Source organism: Thunnus thynnus, chromosome 9 (genome assembly GCF_963924715.1).
Source record: "Thunnus thynnus chromosome 9, fThuThy2.1, whole genome shotgun sequence".
NCBI classification, from domain to species: domain Eukaryota; kingdom Metazoa; phylum Chordata; class Actinopteri; order Scombriformes; family Scombridae; genus Thunnus; species Thunnus thynnus.
This window is the reverse complement of record NC_089525.1, coordinates 19071287-19091720: the sequence shown is the minus strand read 5'-3', so window position 1 is coordinate 19091720 and position 20434 is coordinate 19071287. Positions and strand designations below refer to the sequence as shown.

The window sequence follows — 20434 nt, the reverse complement described above, 5'->3', positions numbered from 1 at the left end:
TTACAAAAGATACAAGAAATATCAATGTTGTAAATTTAGCAATAAGACAATAAGCAGGGTATATTTTATGTAAAATTTTGAAATGTACTTCCTTAGCCTTGTTTGAAATACAGTAGTTAAAATGTAAGAGCGAAACTCTTCTCCAGTTTATGTTCTCAATCTGAGACCTCCAGAGAGACTCGTCTGTAGGTACAGTTTTATTCTTTCTTTGAAAAGTTTGGCAAATATGCTTATCGTTACACTTCATATCTGTTAGTTCAAGTCAATCCAACATCAGTGTATGCTGTGTTATATTATTATCACCATAACTTCAGTGGCTTTGCGCAAGTTAAATTAATCCATATGGAATAGCTCGAGTTAAAGAATTAAATTCTCTGAAAGGAATTGGAAAACTGTGTACAGACATGAACCGTCCATAGGACAGTATATTACCAAATTCATCAAAAAGATTGAGAATATGATTTATATATCATTGAAACCATTTAGGAAAGAATAAGGAGGATTTATTTCTGATAAGTATGTCACAGTTGTTCCAGAGAAAAGTTTTGTGAGGTGAGAAATTGTAGAGAAAAGCCGGTTTCCAGGCTAGAAGAAAGTTTTTAGAACTTGCTGATGGAAGTTTGACAATTTGATTGGCAAAAAAATTACATGTCAAAAGAAAAGAAAGACCTCCACTTTTGTTGAAAATGTGATTTGGGATGAAATATCAAATCGAATCAGAGTTTTAAAGACACTCTTTTAACCCATTAACCTTAAAGGTATTAACAGTATCAACGAAATCCAGGACTTCAAGACCTCCTTCTACTTTACTCTCGGAAAGTACACATTTCTGATTTATTCTTCCAAAAGAAAGTCTAGAAGAATTTTATTTACTTCTGTGGCTGTTGAATCATTTACAAATAAAGATAAAGATGGATACACAAAGTGAGACGGGCCCTCTGCTATGAGAGGAGAACTCTACCTAGAATAGACAAATCCCTTTGTAGCCAAATATTAAGAACAATCTTGGTGTTTTTTAGTGTGTTTGAGAAATTTAGATGTTTTCTAGCTGTAAGATATTTATTCATAAATATTCCCAAATACTAAACGGAAGCCTTTACTGGGATATTTTCAATTACAGAATCATCACAATCATGCAGAGACAAAATTTCACACATGGACATATTGGATCTTAGACCTGAAGCACTGGTTAAATCTTATCTGTTTTACATTCCTGCCTGCTGCAGTACTGCACATTGCTTAAAGTCCCCCTCACTCAAAAATGGATGTTTGAGCTTCACTGTGCAGAATGATGTTTGACACCAGAACGCTGTTTATCTACTGCAGGGTGAAGGTTTCTATGTCCCCACCTTAAATCTGAGACGTGGAGGTACATGCATGACTTTGTGGGTCACAACTAGTTTGGAAGCTAATCATGGTCCAATATGCAACTTGCGCAAATGTTATGTGTTGTAAAAATTCACCACTTGCAAGTGACTTCACGAGGAAAGAAACAACTTCTCAATACAGTGCTGGCACACTTTCTTTAATGCTCCGAGCATGGCTCACTCACACTCGATACAGACATACAAGCTTCTGCGGAGGTGTGAGCCCCGAAAAATGGGCTAAACACTCCTTTATCTCTTTCACACCAACCTCTAGGAGTCATTGTGACTACCCTATGTGTGGTTATACCCATACAGACACGGCAGGATATGCCTTAATATATCAAAATATATGCAAGTTTCTCTCTCAAACAGGGACATACTGTTCAGACGCACAAACATGGTTTCTGTCTGTATGTGAGACTAAGTGGTTCAAGTGTAATAGCTGTTGCCAAAATGTTGCCAAGGTGGAGGAGGAAGCAGAACTTTCCTTTACTAGTTTATTGGCAGGAAGGTGAGTGTGTGGCCTACAAGAAACAAACATATGCAAGATCCACAGAGAGCAATCAGGTTACACTTTCTGTGCAATTTTAAGACTTCATACTGTAACTGACTATGAAAATAAGAAGTAATAGACCACATATGCTCTGTTCAAGCAAGGATGGATATAAACAATATTAATAAAACAATGAATAAAGCACCCTTCAAAGTTCAACGTTACATATTTTGGAAGCATGTAATGTCACCCAAATAACACTACTGAATATGCATGAATTACCTACACTCAACAAAACACTCTCAAGTAACACTGAAGCATTATTACTCTGTTTGGTTTCATATGTGAAACATAGCCACTAAACAGGTTTCTTCACAGGCAGAACATAACCTCCAGACAAATTTAACAAGCTGCCCGGGGGGCACAACACCCAATCACACGACTGCACTCTCACCTCAAGAGTCTGTTGAACACTGTCACTAAGCATTTTTAACCTTTAAGTTCACACATGCATTCATACATATTCATATAATAATTTCCCTCACATTCCCCCCTTTTGATTTCTTCTTTATCAAATTAAGTCAGAAATGATTGTAGACTGTGTTCATAAGAAATCATGCTGAAGCAATGAAAACACGTCAGTTGACGTGTGCTGCAGCTAAATCGACAGGATGCATGTTCCAGCGGTGTGATTAGATCAGATGTCTTCGTAACCCCTTCACTCAAGGGTGTCTGATGTTGTTGTTGTTGTTGTTGTTGTTGATCCTTCTTCTGAGGTCAGAGGTCACCAATACTTCACCTTCACTGTACAAGTCAATAAGTTCAGAATACTCAAAACTTTTGTGGAAACTGATTAAATTCAAAATATGTAAGACAATTATTTGTTAAGTACTTATTAAGCATTTATTCAAACTTAAAAGTTTACATTTTATTCTTTTAAGTGCACTGTACTTCAAAATATTGTTAAACATATTTAATGTTTTTAGTTTCTCCATACTTAATTATTCTGATGCAATAGTACTTAATTGAATAAAAATATACTAACTCAAAAAATATACTTGTGCATAACCCATAGACTTATGCAATTTATTTATTGAAGTTCAGAATATTCAATCAAAACAAACAAACAAAAAACAACAACACACACACAACTTTGGCTGTACAATTTAAGTTTTTTTAAAATTCTGTCTAAACATGTGTGAACATGTAATGCTGCTCTAGCTTCGCGATGTCTAACCATGTGCCAAGGAGGGCTAAGTATATTCAGGTTTTCCTTCCAACCAAAGACTCAAGTGATTTCACTGATTAGTTTCTCCTCTGTGGCTGAAAGTTTGTTAATCAGTGAAAACAACTGGTGAAGTGTTTGGTTGGAAGGAAAACCTGCACAAGTATATCACGATAGGACACCCTTGCTTTAACTGCAAATGTAACTGTAAGCATATATCCATCACCTCCTGATTTAGTGAATGGTTGTAGGTGAACGTGGGTGGTTGTGTGTGTATTTCTCTGTGCAAATATGTGTGTGACTGTATATGAGTGTGATTGTGTGTGTAAGCATACAGGAAATCATAAATTAACTAAAAAAAAGTGCCATTTTTACTTTACATATTTGTTTCTCTAGTACTGCAACTCAGTAAGTATCTCACTGAGTGTTCTGGCAGCGCAACACAGCTGTAGGATGCTTGAGAAACAGTTTAGAGAGGAGGAATCAATCTAAATATCAAATTATTGGTCACATTTCTATGTAAAAATAAAGGAATAGGGCTTTACTACTAATTATATAAAAATAAATCAGATTTTACTGAAGCAAAGATTTAAGAAATGATGCATCACAAGTTCTTCCCTAATTGTATTGAATGAACACTTTTTTAAATCAGGAAAATCTGTGAATCTTCCCATCCCTAATAAATTTGTAGAATATTTCAGAAAGGCTCAAAAGAAGAGAAATATTGTAGGTCCTGTATTATTTTGTGTCTGTCAACATATAAATGTTGTGACAAAATTGAGATTCGTAATACTTTGATAATTATTGTGATATCTAATTTATTTTAAATTGAAATTACCACAGTAACTTTCAGGTTTGACAAACTCTCCTATTACTTGAATCCTTAACAGTTTAACCCCCCCCCAAAAAAACCCCAAACATTTAATCATTGACAAAGGCATACAGTATAAGGAAATAAGAAAAGGGAAGTTCCAGGCTTTTTTTCCTCTTTTATTGACTTCACTACATTCTTAGTACAATCACTCAAACCCTTGTTGCATGAAATAGCCCCCATCGCTGGTCTCCACTGTTGGAACGTTCCAGTTTTTCTCTCCATCCGTTTACTATTGCAAAATAGTCCTCTTCAGAGAATTCCTACAGGGGACAGAGGCAGATATGATGAGCAGTCATCCAAAGAATTTAAGAGGGAATTTAGGTTCCTCTTGTTTTTTGTCTGGTTCATGGATGATGCAAGATGTTCTGGTATGGCGATTTATGTCGAAGTGTAACTTTGTAGTGGTGACACATGTTTTGTGTGTGTGTGTGTGTATGTGTGTGAGTGTGTGTGTGTGTGTGTGTGTGTGTGTGTGTGTGTGTGTGTGTGTGTGTGTGTGTGTGTGTGTGTGTGTGCATGCTGACCTCAATGAATTCACCCTTGATGGCTTCTGCTCTCTGCAGCTCTGTCTTGATCACCTGGATGAACTGGGCTGTCCGGTCTTCTGCTCGAACATTGCAGAAACCAGCTTCCTGAATGAACTACAGCAGGAGAGACAGAAATGGTGAAGCAGAGTGGGCACAGCACCACCAACTGATGGACAGCAGTAATGCACGAGCAACACATCCACAGTGGAACACACTATTTGTGCCAGGACTTTCTACAGGAGAAGACTTTGCCTTTTTAGGAGTTACCTAATGTGAAAAACTGGGACAAAAGTTGTGTCTGTGTATCTGGCTGTTTCACAAAGACCTGGCTTCACCTTTGGCCACTGAAAAGCGGCAAATCTTTAACGTATCTGTCTGGTTTTCATGCATGCTGTGTGTTTTCACAGCTTCAAGGCTGATGGCTATTTAATTTTAAAGTCACACATTTAAACATGGCAGTCTTTATTTAGGGACTTGGTAAAACAGACACACGACTGAACAAAAAGTATTCAACCTTTAACAGGAGAAAATGCAATTTTGTGTGTGCACATAACTTGGCTTATATGCAGTGTACTATATATTATATATAAGGTCATAAGCATAGGAGTTCCAAGTGAAAAGCTACAATGAGTAATTGTGTGTTTTAGCTCATTTACTACAAATTATGTATACTCTACTGTTGAGAATGTGGCTGTTTCCTTAAGTTTCCTTATTGTTGTTTGGAAAAGCAGATGTAAGAACAGATTCATTTGAAAAGTTTAAAGTGAGTTACCATGCAACAATAATGTATGATGTGATGGGTTACAATCTCTGGCAAATGTCAAGTCTCTGCAAGTTCATCTTGATAGCAAATAGAAACAAATGGCTGCCTACAGTGTAGGATTTAGGACAGTAAATCACTGGATTTTTGAGGCAGGTAACAATATCTGATGACAATATATCATCTGATAGGAATGTTATACATAAACTCATAACATAAACAAACATTTTTGATGAGGATCTCTTACGGGAAATGTGGTTATTAATAAACAGAGTGAGTTTTTTGCCACCAGCTGTTAGTTTCAGTTAAATATTGTGTTACTAGTAGCAACCACTGACACAGTGTAACTGACATTATTACATTCAGTGTTTTGTCATCTGTGATCAAGCAAATACTGACAAACATCTTTTACTCCACAAACACCCTTGTTGGAGCATTATCTGTAGTGTTGCTAACTATTACATATTTTACTTTCCTCTTGTTGACTCTGTACAGTACAAGTACACTTTCTAATTGAAGTGAATGGGAAGGTGTGTCCAAACTTTTGACTGGTATTGTATATGTTTATGTTTATGTAACAACATAATTACTTTGTTGTATTTTCTTTGGGGACTTAATCTTGATCTTATAATGATGATACCTTGTTTCTTCCTGGCATGAGTCAGTGTGTCAGTGTGTTTAGCTCATAGCTGCATAGCTGTGCACTTACACACAAGCATAGTGAGGGCAGCAGAGTTTACAGTTGAAAAACAAACTCATCTGTGCCCTCTGGTGGACAAATAATGTAATGGTGACAGTGTTTCTAAATTCTGCCAAACACATCTTTGACATTTGTGTACTGATATTTGTGTGACATATCATCTGACATGTTCACCAGTAATAATATATCTTTGTTAAGCTAATATCGCCAGATAAACCAACTTGGTTGAATTATTACCACAGTGTTGAAAACAGTACCAATTTAGAATAATCAACATGTTTACATGTTTTCTTTTGATATAACCCTGATGGCCATCAGTTTATTTATATATTGGATGGTATGTGTGAGCACAGATGATGTTGTGTTCCAGAAACTCAGCAATGATTTGGGAGCCAATCATGATCTTAACCAATCATCATATATTGGGTAACAGGACCCAAAGGTTTGAGCTCCCAAAAGGTCAGCATAGTCGCATGATAATCTGTTACATAATTAGTCTATACTGTATATTTACCTTCCCATACTGTGATGGTGTGTAGAGGATGTAGCCTCTCTGTTCGACGTAGGCCTCGAACTGTGGTGTCCAGGGCTTCTCCCCACAGCAGTAGTCACTGATAAGAAGCTGGCCTCCTGGTTTTAACCATGACTGGACGCAAAGAGCAACGAGAATGAAAAGTTACTTGTTAAAAGAATTTCTTCGTGATGACCATTAAACAATAGAGACCGGAGCTGAAGTATCAAAATTTTATTTTCTTGTACGAGAAGGAGTGTTTCGCAGTGCGCAGTCGGCTGATGTTGCAGAGTTGCAGTACAAGACAGGAACAATTCATCATGATCTAAGTAAAATAGTAACACATATACGCAAGTGTAATCATAATGTTTATAACATTACTGGATGACGTGAGACTAAAGAAACTGATTTACCACAGAAATCTGCATATGGCATGAAGAAAGTGGGTTTTTGTATGTATTTTTTAATATTTAATCCTCAAGCTACACTCAAAAATTCAAGAGAGCTTTGGAAATTAATAGAATGGAGAGGGATGAATTTAATGCTGCTGTCCAAGGTACTGTATGAGAAACACTCACATGGAAGCGTTTGAAGAGGGCGAGTTTGTCAGCTATGTGCAGGATTGTGTCTCTGCTGTAGATCACATCAAAGGAACCTTCTGGGAACGTCCTCTTAGTGGCATCAGCCACCTCAAACTGGACCTGAGGTAGAACATGGAACGTTATTGATTTTTATTTATACGAAACCATGAATCAAATTATCTGTGGTGTTTAAACCAATAGGACAAGTGAGTGTTTAGATGTACTGATGGCAGCTTCTCAGTGATCGCCCTCTCCATGGCGATGTCCACCATGTTTTCTGACAGGTCCAAGCCAAGCACTTCTACTCCAAAAGACTGAAACATAAACCATTATTGGCCCCACAATCATTTTAGTTATTATAACATCCAGCTATTGTGTAGTGTTACTACTATCACCTTAAATATAGAAGCTTCCTTGGCTCTTACCTTTGCCATGTAGAAGTCTCCTCCACCGATGCCACAGCCAACATCCAGAACCTTCTGACCAGGTTTCAGGTTCAGAAGGTCCACAAACTCCTGTTAGTACCAAGACAGTAAGTTCATTACTTTATTCAAAGCCCTTAAATATCCACTTTGCTCTTGACTCACAAATCAATTCTTCTTATTTTTGGAAAATAAGTTAACAGTAAATATTGTGGCACCACCAAAACGACCAGGAATGCACAAATTGAAAAAAGTAATCATATCCAATAGTTTTTTAGTCATGGCTCATTGAAACTTGTGTTTTTTCCTGTTGAATAAAACACTCTTTTGAAGTTGCAGCTTCTCTAATGCCATGATAACAGAAACTTTTGAAGAGACCAGAGGAAACAGGAGGGGAGGAGTATCCTCTGATATGATGAGTGGCTATGATAAGGGCTAAGTCTTGAAGGTCATTTGTAGCATTTATTTGATAAGAAAGATGCAGCTGGACAAAGAGACACTTTTAAAGGTTGTTTTGACAGCATAAGCTATATGTTACTACACAGAAATGTATGAAAAACTGAATTGACTTTTCTTCCACAATTGAGCAAAATTATGTCATGCTGTTATTATTTCATATTTTCATTTACAAAATCACACCTTTTATTTAGCACATCAGTTGAATGCATCCCAAGGAGCACCTATTGACTTTTTTCTGCCAATTTTTTTGGTGTGTTTCAGATATTATTATTACCTTGGTGGTGCTGGGCCCGCCTGTGCTGACATAACCAGCCCCAAACATCTTCTCGTAGCGCAGGATGCCACGGTTAGTGTACTGTTTGTTATCCAGGAACTGTTGGAAAGTGTTGAATCCATTCTGGTTGTCCGAAGAGCGAGGGACCTTCTCCAGCAGCCAACAGATCTGATTAGGATTATTTTTCATCTGGAAGCACAAAGACAGGATGAAGTGGGAGACGTAACACCGATTAGTATGCCAAGTCACACACTTCCATGTATTCTATTTCATACTTAAGGTCTGATTTAATATTTTGCAAGATTTAAATGACTCTACCTCAATGTAGGTCTGGACTTTCCTTTTCAGCACAACATCGAAACCAAACTTTTGGCCCCCATCTGTATCCTCCATTTGCACTGTTGATATCAGGTGGTTGTATTGTGCCTCAGTGCGGTAGCAGGTGGGGTTGAAGTCCCTCTTACAGTCACCTTGGTGAAAGTTAAAGATTAAATACTGAGAAAGACAGCACAAAACCTAAATTTATCACATTCCTATTTTAATTTCACATTCAAGGCATAGGCTTGAATTGAACGTGAATCTTAAGTATTTTACTTTCTAAGTCAAATTAAAATGTTTAAGTCATTATTATGATGAAACAGAGATGTTCTGTTAGCTTAGTACCTGACCGGTGGTTACAGGACTCTCTGAAGAAAAGAAAGCCACCAGGCTGCAACCAGCTCAGCATTTTCTCTAGTAACGAGTTTAGTTCCACGTCACTCAGGTACATCAGCAGCCAGTTGGAGAAGATAAAGTCAATGCTGAGGAGAACATTGAATGGATACAATAAAACATAAGGTATGGGTCAATATGGTCTTTGATGGGAATTATTTTGGTAATACTTTATAAAAAGGGTACAAAACATATATTTAAATAATGCTTAACTAATACGTGAGTCACGCTAGCAGCGCTGTGAGGACGCATTTAACTAAATGCTAACATCAGCAGACAAATCTAATGTTTGCCCTGATGATGGTGTTAAATGAAAAGTTAAACAATCACCAAAATTATTACAGTCATCCTGAGGGGAGCATGAATGTCTGTACAAAATTTCATGGCAATCCATTGGGTAGATGCTGATATATTTAACTCAATAAGTGAACATTTTGACCTGTTGGTGGCACAAGAGGAAAAGTCAAGGTATCATGTTGGTAGTATTCATCCTCTGAGGATCATGAATGTCTGTACAAAATTCTATGGCAATCCATCCAATAGTTATTGAGATATTTCAATCTGGACTGAAGTGGTGGACCGACCAACAGACTAACATCGCCATTTCAAAGCCACATTGCTAACATGACTAATTAAGATATCAAGTATTGCGTAAGCTACAGATATCTTAACATTCACCTGTTTTTGGGGACTTCCAGCTTTGTGACGTCAGCTTGGATAAAGGTGGCGTTGCCGTGGTGACCATTGTCCTGCCTGTTTCTCTCCACAAAGCTTTCCATGAAGTCCACAGCCGTCACATGGGTGGCCTTGGTCAGCAGGTGGCTGGTGTAACGACTGTAGAGACATGAGTCAGTGTTACATCTATTTGGCTATCTGAATGAAGGGCCCTTCAGTCAAAAACATTAGCTTTTTATGTTACAACACTACTGATCACGTGAAAATGCAAATAACAACTCTTAATGTATTGAACAATTCTACATTTTACAGCATTGACTAGCTTGGTGGCATCTCGTATAAAAAGTCAGTTTACCCAGATTCCCAGATATAGACTTGTAGAGGCTTTGTCTCAGTCCTAGATTGTTATCTATGAGCATGTCATAATATTATCCACAGTGAGACCACTAGATGCTGCCTGTCACTCTGCTAGTTTCATATAACTGGTGACTAGCACTTGGGTTGACTTTCTCTCTTTTCAAGAGGACAGCATCATTGCCTCCTCTTCATAAAACTTTTTTATAAAGCTTTTCAAAAAGCCTCTATAACTTCTGTATGTATATCTGAAACTCACCATTCTGCTACAAGCCGTTAAAAAAACCACAAAATCTCTAAAAGCCTGCTCACACACGTCCACCTCAGACAGTCCAGTGCTCTGTATGCTCACCCAATGCCGGCTCCCAACTCCAGCACTCTGTATCCAGCCAGGCTTGGCAGCATGGAGAGGATCTCCGGCAGCTCCTGCTGAGTGAGTTCCCTGGCACGCGAGTCTAGCATCATCTCCTCCATCGTGGCGTCTTTGGAGTGCTCTTTCCAAAACTCTGTCATGTTGTTACGAACTGTGGGAAACACAGGTGTCCAGATGAGGTTAGCAGGAAGGGATATTGACATAAATAATACTACTATACTATATTCATAATTACAAGAACAAGTGGATGATGACCAAGAGGAGGAACCACAGAGAATTGTCTTTTTGCTTGGCCATAAAAATATGGAACAAGACTCTACTGTGACACATAATGACATATAAATAACAATGTAGGCTTGTAATTGTTAATCTGAGATCCTGAAAAAAGGACAGCTGATACTGCTGTTCAGCTAAATTTTGAGATTAAACTAATATCAGATAAACTATACTATACCACAATAGGATCACAAATACAATGACAATTTGCTAGATGCAGTTTTTATGAATGCTTTATAATTGTGTCTTGTGTGTCTACAGACCCATAACAGGAAGTACGAGTACTTTTGCTAATCATATTTCCTTTCGAATGTTGTGGCAAGGTTCAGAGACTCCTGCCCGCAAACCATCAGTGAAGCAGGTTAGACAACAAAAACAAGTATTCTCTATGTTGAATTTAACAATTATACCTGACAAAAACGTGTATCTTAATAAGTTATTTGAAAAGAAACTGTCAACTCAACTTCCGACTCAATTAAAAACTGAGACTTTGCACTGAGGTTTTGCCTATTTTAATGCATAACTTTTGAGAATAACATCTTCAAATGTAACACCTCACAGAGAGCATGTCTGGCACACAGATTAACCATTACTCAAACCTGTTCCTCTGTATTCTTGAAACATGACACATGTGTGACACATCCACAGCTACTACGCAGTCTCATATTTCCCCTCACACACTTCTGTTTATACTCTTATCAGTCTGGCATGCAGTATTTCTACTCCCACAACCCACCAGATTTTCACTAGCTTTGTCAGGAGCTAAGATTAAATAATGAGAAATGTTCCAAACATTTCAATTCAGGTAATTTATCAACTTGGTTTGTTATGTCTACAAGCAGATTCAGGACATGCATCAGGCAAAATACATAATGTAAACCTTCATATTAATAAGCTACAAAAATTACAGCATCACTTAATGTGAGAAAAATTTAAAATTAAACTTGTGTTTTTTTCTTAAAGTTTCCTGATCTACTGGCTACTAAACTGCCAGCAACACAGCAAAGTGTCTACTAACCTCTCATCTTCCAGTAAAGAGATGGATAAGTTGAGGTGAATGTCTTCACAATCCACTAGCTGGTTACACATTAAGCACTATAGGATACCTGCAGGTTAACACTCGAGCAGGCGACGCTACAGGGATCAGTTGACATCTGACAACTTCAGTAAACCACTGACACACTGCAGCACAGTGTTCACAATAGCATTACTTCCGCCAGCTGAGTGACAAAAAACAACACGTGGAAGCTTCAACAACCAACAAGGTCTAAACTTTGGTGTCATCACTTGCATCAGTTGCATCATCACTTTTCAAAAAAAGTCAAAAGCCAGAATTGCTTTACATCAGTCAAAGAATCCATTATTAACCTGCTCATACCTTTATCCATGATGGTCTTTTGTTGTTTTGAATTGACTATGAAATTATTCTACAATGCCCATGCAGTCCGGCAATTAATGACTGTCTTAATTATAAGGAGGTTACTGTAAGTAACCCCTCTCTATAACAAAGTGCAAATTACGTCTTTTGTGGGTGCTATTTAAATAAGAGGATGACTATGGTGCGTGGAGGAGGTGGTCGTCAGGTAGAAAACTGGCCATTAGGATGCGTGCATTCTGAGGGGCGGGGGTGGGGAGGGGGTGCACACGAATAATCGTATGAGGACAAGGGTCTGCGCAACATCAGAGGTGAGTTTATGGACGGGATTTTCCACCCGATATCGTGCGACACATAACATACCTCCATAAAAGACCTCAGCGAGCTCGGCCACAGATAAGTCGGTACATCCGAGAGGTACACTCAGATGCTTTTTATGTAGGATTGTGAAGTGTTGTGTTTCCCCGCAGCAGTCTCCCTCATCGGCTCCCCGACTCGTCGCCTCAGTTGTGCTGACGCGGAGGAAAATGTCCCGTGGCATGCGCCGATTGCGCAACATTGCCTCATAGTGCAGCTTCTCTGTTAAGGTGGAGAGCAATTGTCGAGCAGGCGGGCCCGTAACAATAAATGTTAAACAATTAAAATTCTCATGTTACTGATATTTCTGCTTAAATCTAAAGCAGTGAAGCCATGTGAGGCCATTGTAAAGCAAAATAACTTTTAATCTCATGTGATGGGAAGGAAACATTCTCGTTGTGCAAGACATCTATCATATTAATTGATAAACGATTATTGTTTTGACCTGTAGTTAAACAAACAGGTTGCGGGAGTACAGCACAGGTGCAGTGTGCAGTTAGATCTTGACTGTAAACTTTTTTTCTTCGAAACACATAGTCAGTGACCCGGTTTGCAACCGATTTCCTTGGATTGGCTTTAAAGTTTTTAGGGAGGGGGAGTGCGCACGTGTGCAGGAGTTCCTCCACGGGTGAGCTTCCCAACATGGTGGAGAGACAGTGAAGACAAAAACAGCATCTTTATAAAGGTGTGTAAGTTCTATAATTTACCAATGCTATATAGATCAGGTGGTGAAAAATCTAACTGCTGAGTCATTAATAGTCAAGTCATTAACGCCAGTAAGCACAGACGTCTGTAGTTACACATGTTGATAAGTAATTAATAAAAGTTTGTAAAACATCAATTCTACAGTTACATAATGTTGATAAAGTCATTAACAAAGGGTTATGAGTTTCTAACTCTATAAGTCATCAAGAAAAGTAATTGAAAATTATAAATATTAATAAGTCATTTACGGTTGTAACAACAATAATATATCAAGACTGTAGTTGTTATTGTCAACAATTAGTTAATATATTGGCCTTTCATGAAACTAAAAAGACAAAGTGTTCTGCTTAAGGAAGATAAACATGAGCCAGAGAGATTTTACACAAACCCAAAAGTGATAACTGATCTGTAAAGCATTGGGAAATGGTTTATTAACTTCTGATAAAGGCATTAGTGACTTAAGGAAAGTGGTATGAAATCGAGGGACAAAGAAGATTCTTTAGTGCACAGCAGTAAAGAAAATTTTTCACAGATGTACCAAACAGACACAGAGGGGCCCCAGATTCAAATACTAGTGACATAATAATAGTTGTGTTCAGGGTGTGAGGGGTCTGTTGTGATTCTCTCTGACTTCCAAGAGGTATAATACCTGGAGAGTTTACAGGGCAGCACTGTGATCTTTTCAGCAGACCCTATTTTTCTTGGCTGATATTGTACAGAGATCAGAATCAATAGTGGCCGCAGAACAGTATCAACAATTCCTGTACCAGATATTGTCCTACAGTTTTAAATGCCTCCTGCCACCTGATGCCAATAGGAGATACTGTTGTGTATCTGATACCTGGTTAGTAGAGTAAAAGTTAAAGAAGATGTATCATGCACATTTCCAGGTGTATATTTATTCTCTACTTGAATATTTTATAGTTCAAAAACTCCTTATTTATCTTATACTGGTCCTTAATGCAGCCCCTCTGTTCAGCCTCTGTCTGAAACAGGCTGTTTTAGCTCCTTCTCTCAGAGGCTACATAAACAAACAGTAGTAGGATTTCACCTTTTTTTCTCATTCTTCAATCGCAATGAAAACTGCTCAAATACATTGATACATGTTTGAGTGGAATCTGATCTGAAATATGCGAGTGGACAACGCGAACAACCCACAGAGCAACCTTAGCAACAAAGGCTACTGAATAGACGGCCGTTTGTGGGCATGCATGAACAATCTGATGTCATCACGATGAGGACGTAGAAGTAAGGTTGCAGATGAAGTATTCAGAGCAGGCTGAAGCCCTGCCTTTCGAATTGAACGGTGCATTTTTACATGCGTTTTGGACCTTTGAGCATGTTTACATGTTTAATGTTCAACATCATAACAGTATAAAAATAACTAAATAACAACCTCCTGTGTCTGTGTTTCATGATCGTAATGGAGGACGAGTGAAAATATGTTAGTGTAACATATTTTGTATGTGTGTGTGTGTAGTGCTTGATCCAGCACTGCTGATATTTTATTAATTGTATTTTAAGCAAGAGAAAACAGTACTGGATGCTTCCCCATGTCCGTCGTCATCTCCACAGATTCGAGTATCCTCAGCTTCAAGTTAATGTGACTGCAGCTGTTAAACCTTTACTGTAGACATGACAGACATGTCTGCATACAGACTTGGATGAGGTTGGCATCTGTCGTGTCGTATGCAAACTTCAAGAGTTTGTCAGGGGGTTCTTTTAGGTGCAGTCGTTGGTGCAGAATGAGTAGACTAGTCGATCGCACATCCCTGAGGCTGCCGGTTTAAATTTACATAGTTTCACTTGCTGCTTCCTGCCTTGTTGGTTTGGTGGGTTTGTTTGGTTGTGTAGTCTGTGTGAATTGGTGTTGATTAGGTGTGTGTCTGGGTTTTATAATTTTTTTTACAGTAAAACACGTTCAGGTTGTCAGCCGGTTCTATGCGTGGGTAGATCGTTTCCTGTATCTGTATATGTTTTTAACCACACAACTGTTGGTTGTTGGCTGTAATCATTTTGTGTTTGCAGAGTGACTCCTCTTAGCTACTCTTATTTCCTTTGTCAAGTGTTTTTATCTGGTTTCACAGGGTTTCATCCTCACCTCTGTACACCTCCACCTTTACTTGAGTTTTGCTTTGAACTTTGTTATATTTCTGCCAGGACTCAGTGACAACACATACAAACAAACCAAACAACTGCTGCCTGAAAAAGGTGTTGGTCTTCTTCCAAGTAAACTTTGGTGTGGTTTGATTGTGGTTGAGAGCAAAGTAGCCATAATGTTTTGTGAGAGCGGGTTTATATGAAATCCATCTGCTGGTCACAGGAACTGTCAACAAAGTGATCTCCTAAGTCATCTGTACATAAGCAATCTGTATAATTACACAAAAATTCTTTGTTGTAGACGAAATGATCCAAAACACAGGAGTGAAAGTGATCTATATGATACTTCAAAGGTATTCTGTGTGTACAAACACGGGTGACGCAATATCAAGTGCTGCCAAAGGTTAGGCAATGGTCACACAACATCCACTGATTGACATTTGGTCGAGTAATGTTACATGAGATGTCACAATTTGTGAAGGGAAGACTGCTAACTAGTAAACATGTTTTTAAACTTTTTACAGTTGGTTTCACATTCTTCCAAAAACTGGCTTTGCATGTTTTATGAGGAAGGAAATATACTCAGCATGTATATTAGGCCCTGAGGATACACAGAGTTTGGGTGAGAAACAGTGAATGTAAACACTTTGTAAAAACTTTGTTTACAAAAAACTCCACAGGGTACCTTTAAGCTGCAAATTTGTTTCCATTCAGCCCCATCTAAAAGGTAGGATTACTGAAGTCAGTTAAGGTATCACACTGAGCTGCACAAGTGACAGGTGTGTTGTCCGCCACCTGGATCACTTGTGCTCCATGAACAGAATGAAATGAGAGCATTTGAAGCCAGTGAGGGATCACGTCCTTCTCCAACTCTAGTGAATCCTACTGGTTGGTTGTTTATATTTACTGTGTCTCCTTCTCTCACACCTTCCCCAACCCAAAAGTGTCAGTTATCAGGAAAAAGAAGAAATGAGAAAAACTAAAACATAAAAGTATTCCCCCTGTCCAATTCATTCATTCAAACCTTTATTTATACAGGGTAGGCCATTGAGAGCAAACTTTTTTTAAAGGACACCCTGATTATAATACAAATATAAAATATAAAAGCAAATGTGAACAGATAAGCAATAAGCAATATAAAATATAAGAAACAATAAAATGAATATATAAAAACAATAAAACACATAATATGAAACATATAAAGGCAATAAAAGCAATATATGCACATAAAAGTTAAAGCTCAATTAAAACACACACATCCACACTGCCCTGTGTCAGCTAAAAGAGATTTAAATTGATTAAAAAGGATTAGCTCATTTAATTTTACTATCTTCGGCAAGTTGTTCCACTCGTGTGGAGCATTATGTTTAAAGGCCAATTTCCCAGTCTCAGTGATAACACATTCATTTTCAAGGACCAAACAGTCTTGGGACCTAGTGCAGTATGAAATTGAACTAAAATTAATAAGACATGTCATGTACCCAGGAAGTTTGCCAAGGAGAGCTTTGTAAATAAATAAGATGCAGTGCTGTTCTCCTCTCACTGCCAACGACTGTCACCCATCTTTCTCATATAGTACAACGATGCTTTCTAAAGCCATCTCCACTGAATCTAAGGGCAGAATGATAGACTGCATCGAGAGGTTGAAGAGTAGAGGCAGGAGAGTGCTTATAAAATGCATCACTATAGTCCATAACGGATAGAAAGGTTGACTGAACAATTTTCTTTCTATAATTCTTGGTACTACATACCTTATTTCTATAAAAGAATGCCAGTTTTTCTTTTAAAGACTTAGACATTTCATTAGTATGTTTTTTGAAGTACAGCTTGTCATCTATTCAGAAACCAAGGTATTTATAAAAGGACACTCTTTCAGTTGATGTCCCATTAAGTGCAGTAATATTTACTTCCTTGATACATTTTGTTTTATCTGAGTTTAACAGTAAGTTAAGATCGATCAATGTTTGCTGTATGGCACAGAAATCAATATGAAAGTTTTGAACAGCCTGGGCGGCAGAGGGTGCTATTGTATAGATGACAGTGTCATCTGCATAATTAATCAATTAAATCAATTAAAGGTATCTGATCATATCAGTATAGACTAATGTTTAAAGATACTTTTTGGTTACTTGGGGAGTCTAAATGTACTTTGAAGGTACACATAGAACAGATTGGACCTTTTAAAAATTAAATATTTTTGTTGCTGATAGTCTGTATTTGTGTTTGCTTCTTCAGATAGATAGATAGCTTTACAGATGGATGCTGTGTTGAGGTAAACAGCTCTGCAAGATAAAGGACAAATGTTGGGGCCAGTTAAGTGAGACAGAGAAAACCCAGGAGTGAAAAGTGAAAAGTTGCTCATCAGATGTACATTTTACATGGATTTTTACAATAAATACTACATCAACATCACAAGTGGTACATTATCTATTACAGAATATGTCAGTGTACATTGACATTACCATAGACCTAACAATCAATAAGTGAGAAAGAGAAAAAAAAAGCTGCTGTCGCTAGAGCAGTAGGCCACAGTGTTTGTTTTTTTAGTGTGAGTAATGTGCATGTCTGTTTGTGTGTATGTGTGATTTATTGTTTGTGTTTGACTTTTTGCACAGTTCCAACGTAACAACATCCAAAGTTCATTGCAACTGGACTGAACTGGATGAGGTCAGAAAGTCCCTATACATGGTACCATGTTCATGGCGTGTTAATGTGTATATTGATAGCAGAGGAATATACTGACCAAGGGCAAATGTTACTTATCCATTGCTGCACAAGTGAAATGAAATAACTTAGCTCATACATGTTACTGAAAATTAATTGGTGACTGATTTGTGCACAGTGCAATGAATGAACTCCGAATGAATTTTAAATGTGGTTCATGAAACTTCTTCGAGTCTCGAGAGTGGTGATGTGTATACATACTCACTGTCCATACTTTTCTGCTTTTCTGCTGGGTATTTCCTCAGTAGTCTTATCCTCGTACATTCATTAATCAAAGCCCTGTGTGGGGATGAGTGATTTAGAGTTAAGAAACAGTTATATATATTACAATTGAAAGTTCATTCTTGACCTTGGAAACAGCAGTTGACAATCTCACCACAGGGAATATTCAAGAGCTTTTCTTGAGCTTTAAAGCCACAAAGCCATCAAGGACAAAAAGTACCTGAAGTGCAAATTTGAACATCTACAATTCCATGACGACTGGGAAACTGTGTCTCAGGAGGAAGATTGTATGATATGATCAAAAGCGGTGAAGTTGTGGTGAGATTGTGTTGCTGACAGTGTCTTATATATTTAAAATCCAACAAGCCTACAGTAGTGCTCACACTGACACAAAGTTGTAATTAGTAACAACAAATATAGAAGAATTAACAATAAACAATGTTTATATAATAAGGAGGAATTAAGACCCAAAGCAGACTTAAATAATGACACATTAATAGACAAGTAAGACAAGTTTTGAGATCTGAAATATTTCTATAACTCATAAAATGGAGATAAATCCAGATGATAACAACATAATGAAAAACAGGCAATTCTTTTTTTATACTTATTTTTTTCATTTCCACATTTGCAGCATTGCTGCTTCCAAATTTACAATTTATTACAAATTAATTCCAAATGATTAAATCTCAAGGTGCAGTCCTATTCCTCTTGTTTGTAATTTGCTTCAGTGCTGTGATTACCAGGATTCTAAATAAATTAATTTTCATCTTAAAAAAACCAAAACATATTTCAAGTAAGTTGATGAGATGTACTCAGTATGGTGTGACATCCTCAGATGCAAAACGCAGAATATTAACAGTCAGCACCGGTGACAGTGGGAGGATACTCCCTCAGCAGCTGAAAAATGTCTACCAAAGAATAATTGTTTGTGAAAATGAACAAAATGAGTTGCTGGAGAGGGAAATAATTTTGCAAACTGAAGTGCAGTTTCAACAGCCAGGATTGTCACAGCCTGTAAATGATTACTCACAGTGATAATATTGACACTGCTGTTGTGAAAGATTCATTTTCTAAACTTTAACTTAATCTACACCTCTATGAGGAAAGTCACTGTTAGAAAAAATGACATTCAGAGCTGTCATCTGTTGACTGTTTGTGTTTGTAGCTGTCTAGACATGGACCGGGCTAGCAGACACACTTTCAGTACATCCTAATCTGAAGGTTAAAACGTGCTGGAAGGGACTTTCGAGGTATCTCACTGTTGTATAATAAACCTCATTCCACCACATAAGAGGTCTTTGATCAAAGCAACGTTAATCCTAAATCCTGCTCAGTGCATCACAGCAGTAACTGAAAAGTGGTTATTAATAGCCACTTGATTAAGAAAAGAGAGGCTCTGTTTATTTTAGAATCCTGAATATGCTTGTTCTGCCATATCTAGTTTCTCTTGCACCTGAAGAAAGAGTAAATTGAAAACTGTGGAGGCTTTTATGTAGATATTGTTGGTTTAAAATGAAAAATATTCTTGTAAATTTAACAGATGATTTAAAAAAATCCTTATAATCAAAGTTTTCTGTTCATACTTTCACCAGAATATTTAAAAATATAATCAATTCATGTATTTAATTTGGTCATGTATGTGCTGTATATGCAGTCCAACAATACTGGCAACATCTTTGAAACTGTCCCGTTGGAATTCAGTGGTGCTCTAAGAGTTGCGATATATTACACTCATCTATTATAAGTCCATGAAAAACTGCAGCTGTGGTCATGAGGCTTGAGTTACAGCACAGCAGTTTCTGATGATGACTAGATTTTAGGGTAGAAAGTATCAAACGTGCTACAAGGAGGGTAATAGTGTGACACTAAAGCAGAGTATTTAACTATATTTTAGGAAAATATGACTGTTTGGAACATGATGTCAATACAAATGGGCATCAGAAAAGTGGATTATGCTACAGGAGTGATTTGAGAGATTTCTATGGACATGATTCTGTTGTGATAATGCGTTGCTACTGGGATCCATCATAACTGCAGGAGCTCTTCATGAAGGAGAAAACATTTTAATTTCAAGGCTACAGACGCTGAGTTTTTGATTCTCAGAGAATTTTGTTGGAATATCACTTTAAGGCAGTGGTTCACAACCTTGGGGCTGGGATCCTTAAAGAGGTCCCTAAAAAATTTGAGGGGTCCCCAAATGATGAAAGGGATAAAGAAAGAATAAGATATTTCTGATACACAAAATTATGTTTATACCCCCCCCCCCCCCCCCCCCCTTTTTTTTTCTCTTTTTTCTTGTGAAATACATGCTTGTTTTTTTTTTAAAGTCTTGGAGGAAAAAAATCCTTAGTTGAGCTTTTCTGTTT

At 37.6% G+C, this 20434-nt stretch overlaps 1 protein-coding gene across 3 annotated transcripts; it reads right to left on the bottom strand.

The window, feature by feature from the left end:
- Positions 1 to 4035: 4035 nt before the first annotated feature.
- On the bottom strand, positions 4036 to 12531 carry pmt (phosphoethanolamine methyltransferase). 3 transcript variants are annotated; one of them, XM_067599421.1, is made up of 12 exons: positions 12321 to 12531; positions 10286 to 10457; positions 9583 to 9738; positions 8857 to 8993; positions 8512 to 8663; positions 8194 to 8382; positions 7464 to 7553; positions 7263 to 7352; positions 7036 to 7158; positions 6461 to 6592; positions 4484 to 4600; positions 4036 to 4219 (listed from the first exon to the last, which is right to left on the bottom strand). In XM_067599421.1, exons 1-12 carry the CDS (start codon positions 12514 to 12516, stop codon positions 4109 to 4111), a joined length of 1665 nt encoding a protein of 554 aa, XP_067455522.1. In that variant the 5' UTR covers positions 12517 to 12531; the 3' UTR covers positions 4036 to 4108. The 3 variants fall into 3 exon arrangements, with proteins under 3 accessions (XP_067455522.1, XP_067455524.1, XP_067455523.1); XM_067599423.1 differs by lacking the exon at positions 12321 to 12531 and adding an exon at positions 11601 to 11759 and having other exon boundaries at positions 4040 to 4219; XM_067599422.1 differs by lacking the exon at positions 12321 to 12531 and adding an exon at positions 11961 to 12101 and having other exon boundaries at positions 4041 to 4219.
- Positions 12532 to 20434: the final 7903 nt, after the last annotated feature.

Coding starts and splice junctions, on each gene's coding strand:
- pmt (XM_067599421.1), bottom strand. CDS start 12,516: ATGTTGCGCAATCGGCGCATGCCACGGGACATTTTCCTCCGCGTCAGC. Junction 8,664..8,856: donor GTCCTGTAACCACCGGTCAG/GTACTAAGCTAA, acceptor ACTTTCACCAAG/GTGACTGTAAGAGGGACTTC. Junction 8,383..8,511: donor AAGTCCAGACCTACATTGAG/GTAGAGTCATTT, acceptor TTGTGCTTCCAG/ATGAAAAATAATCCTAATCA.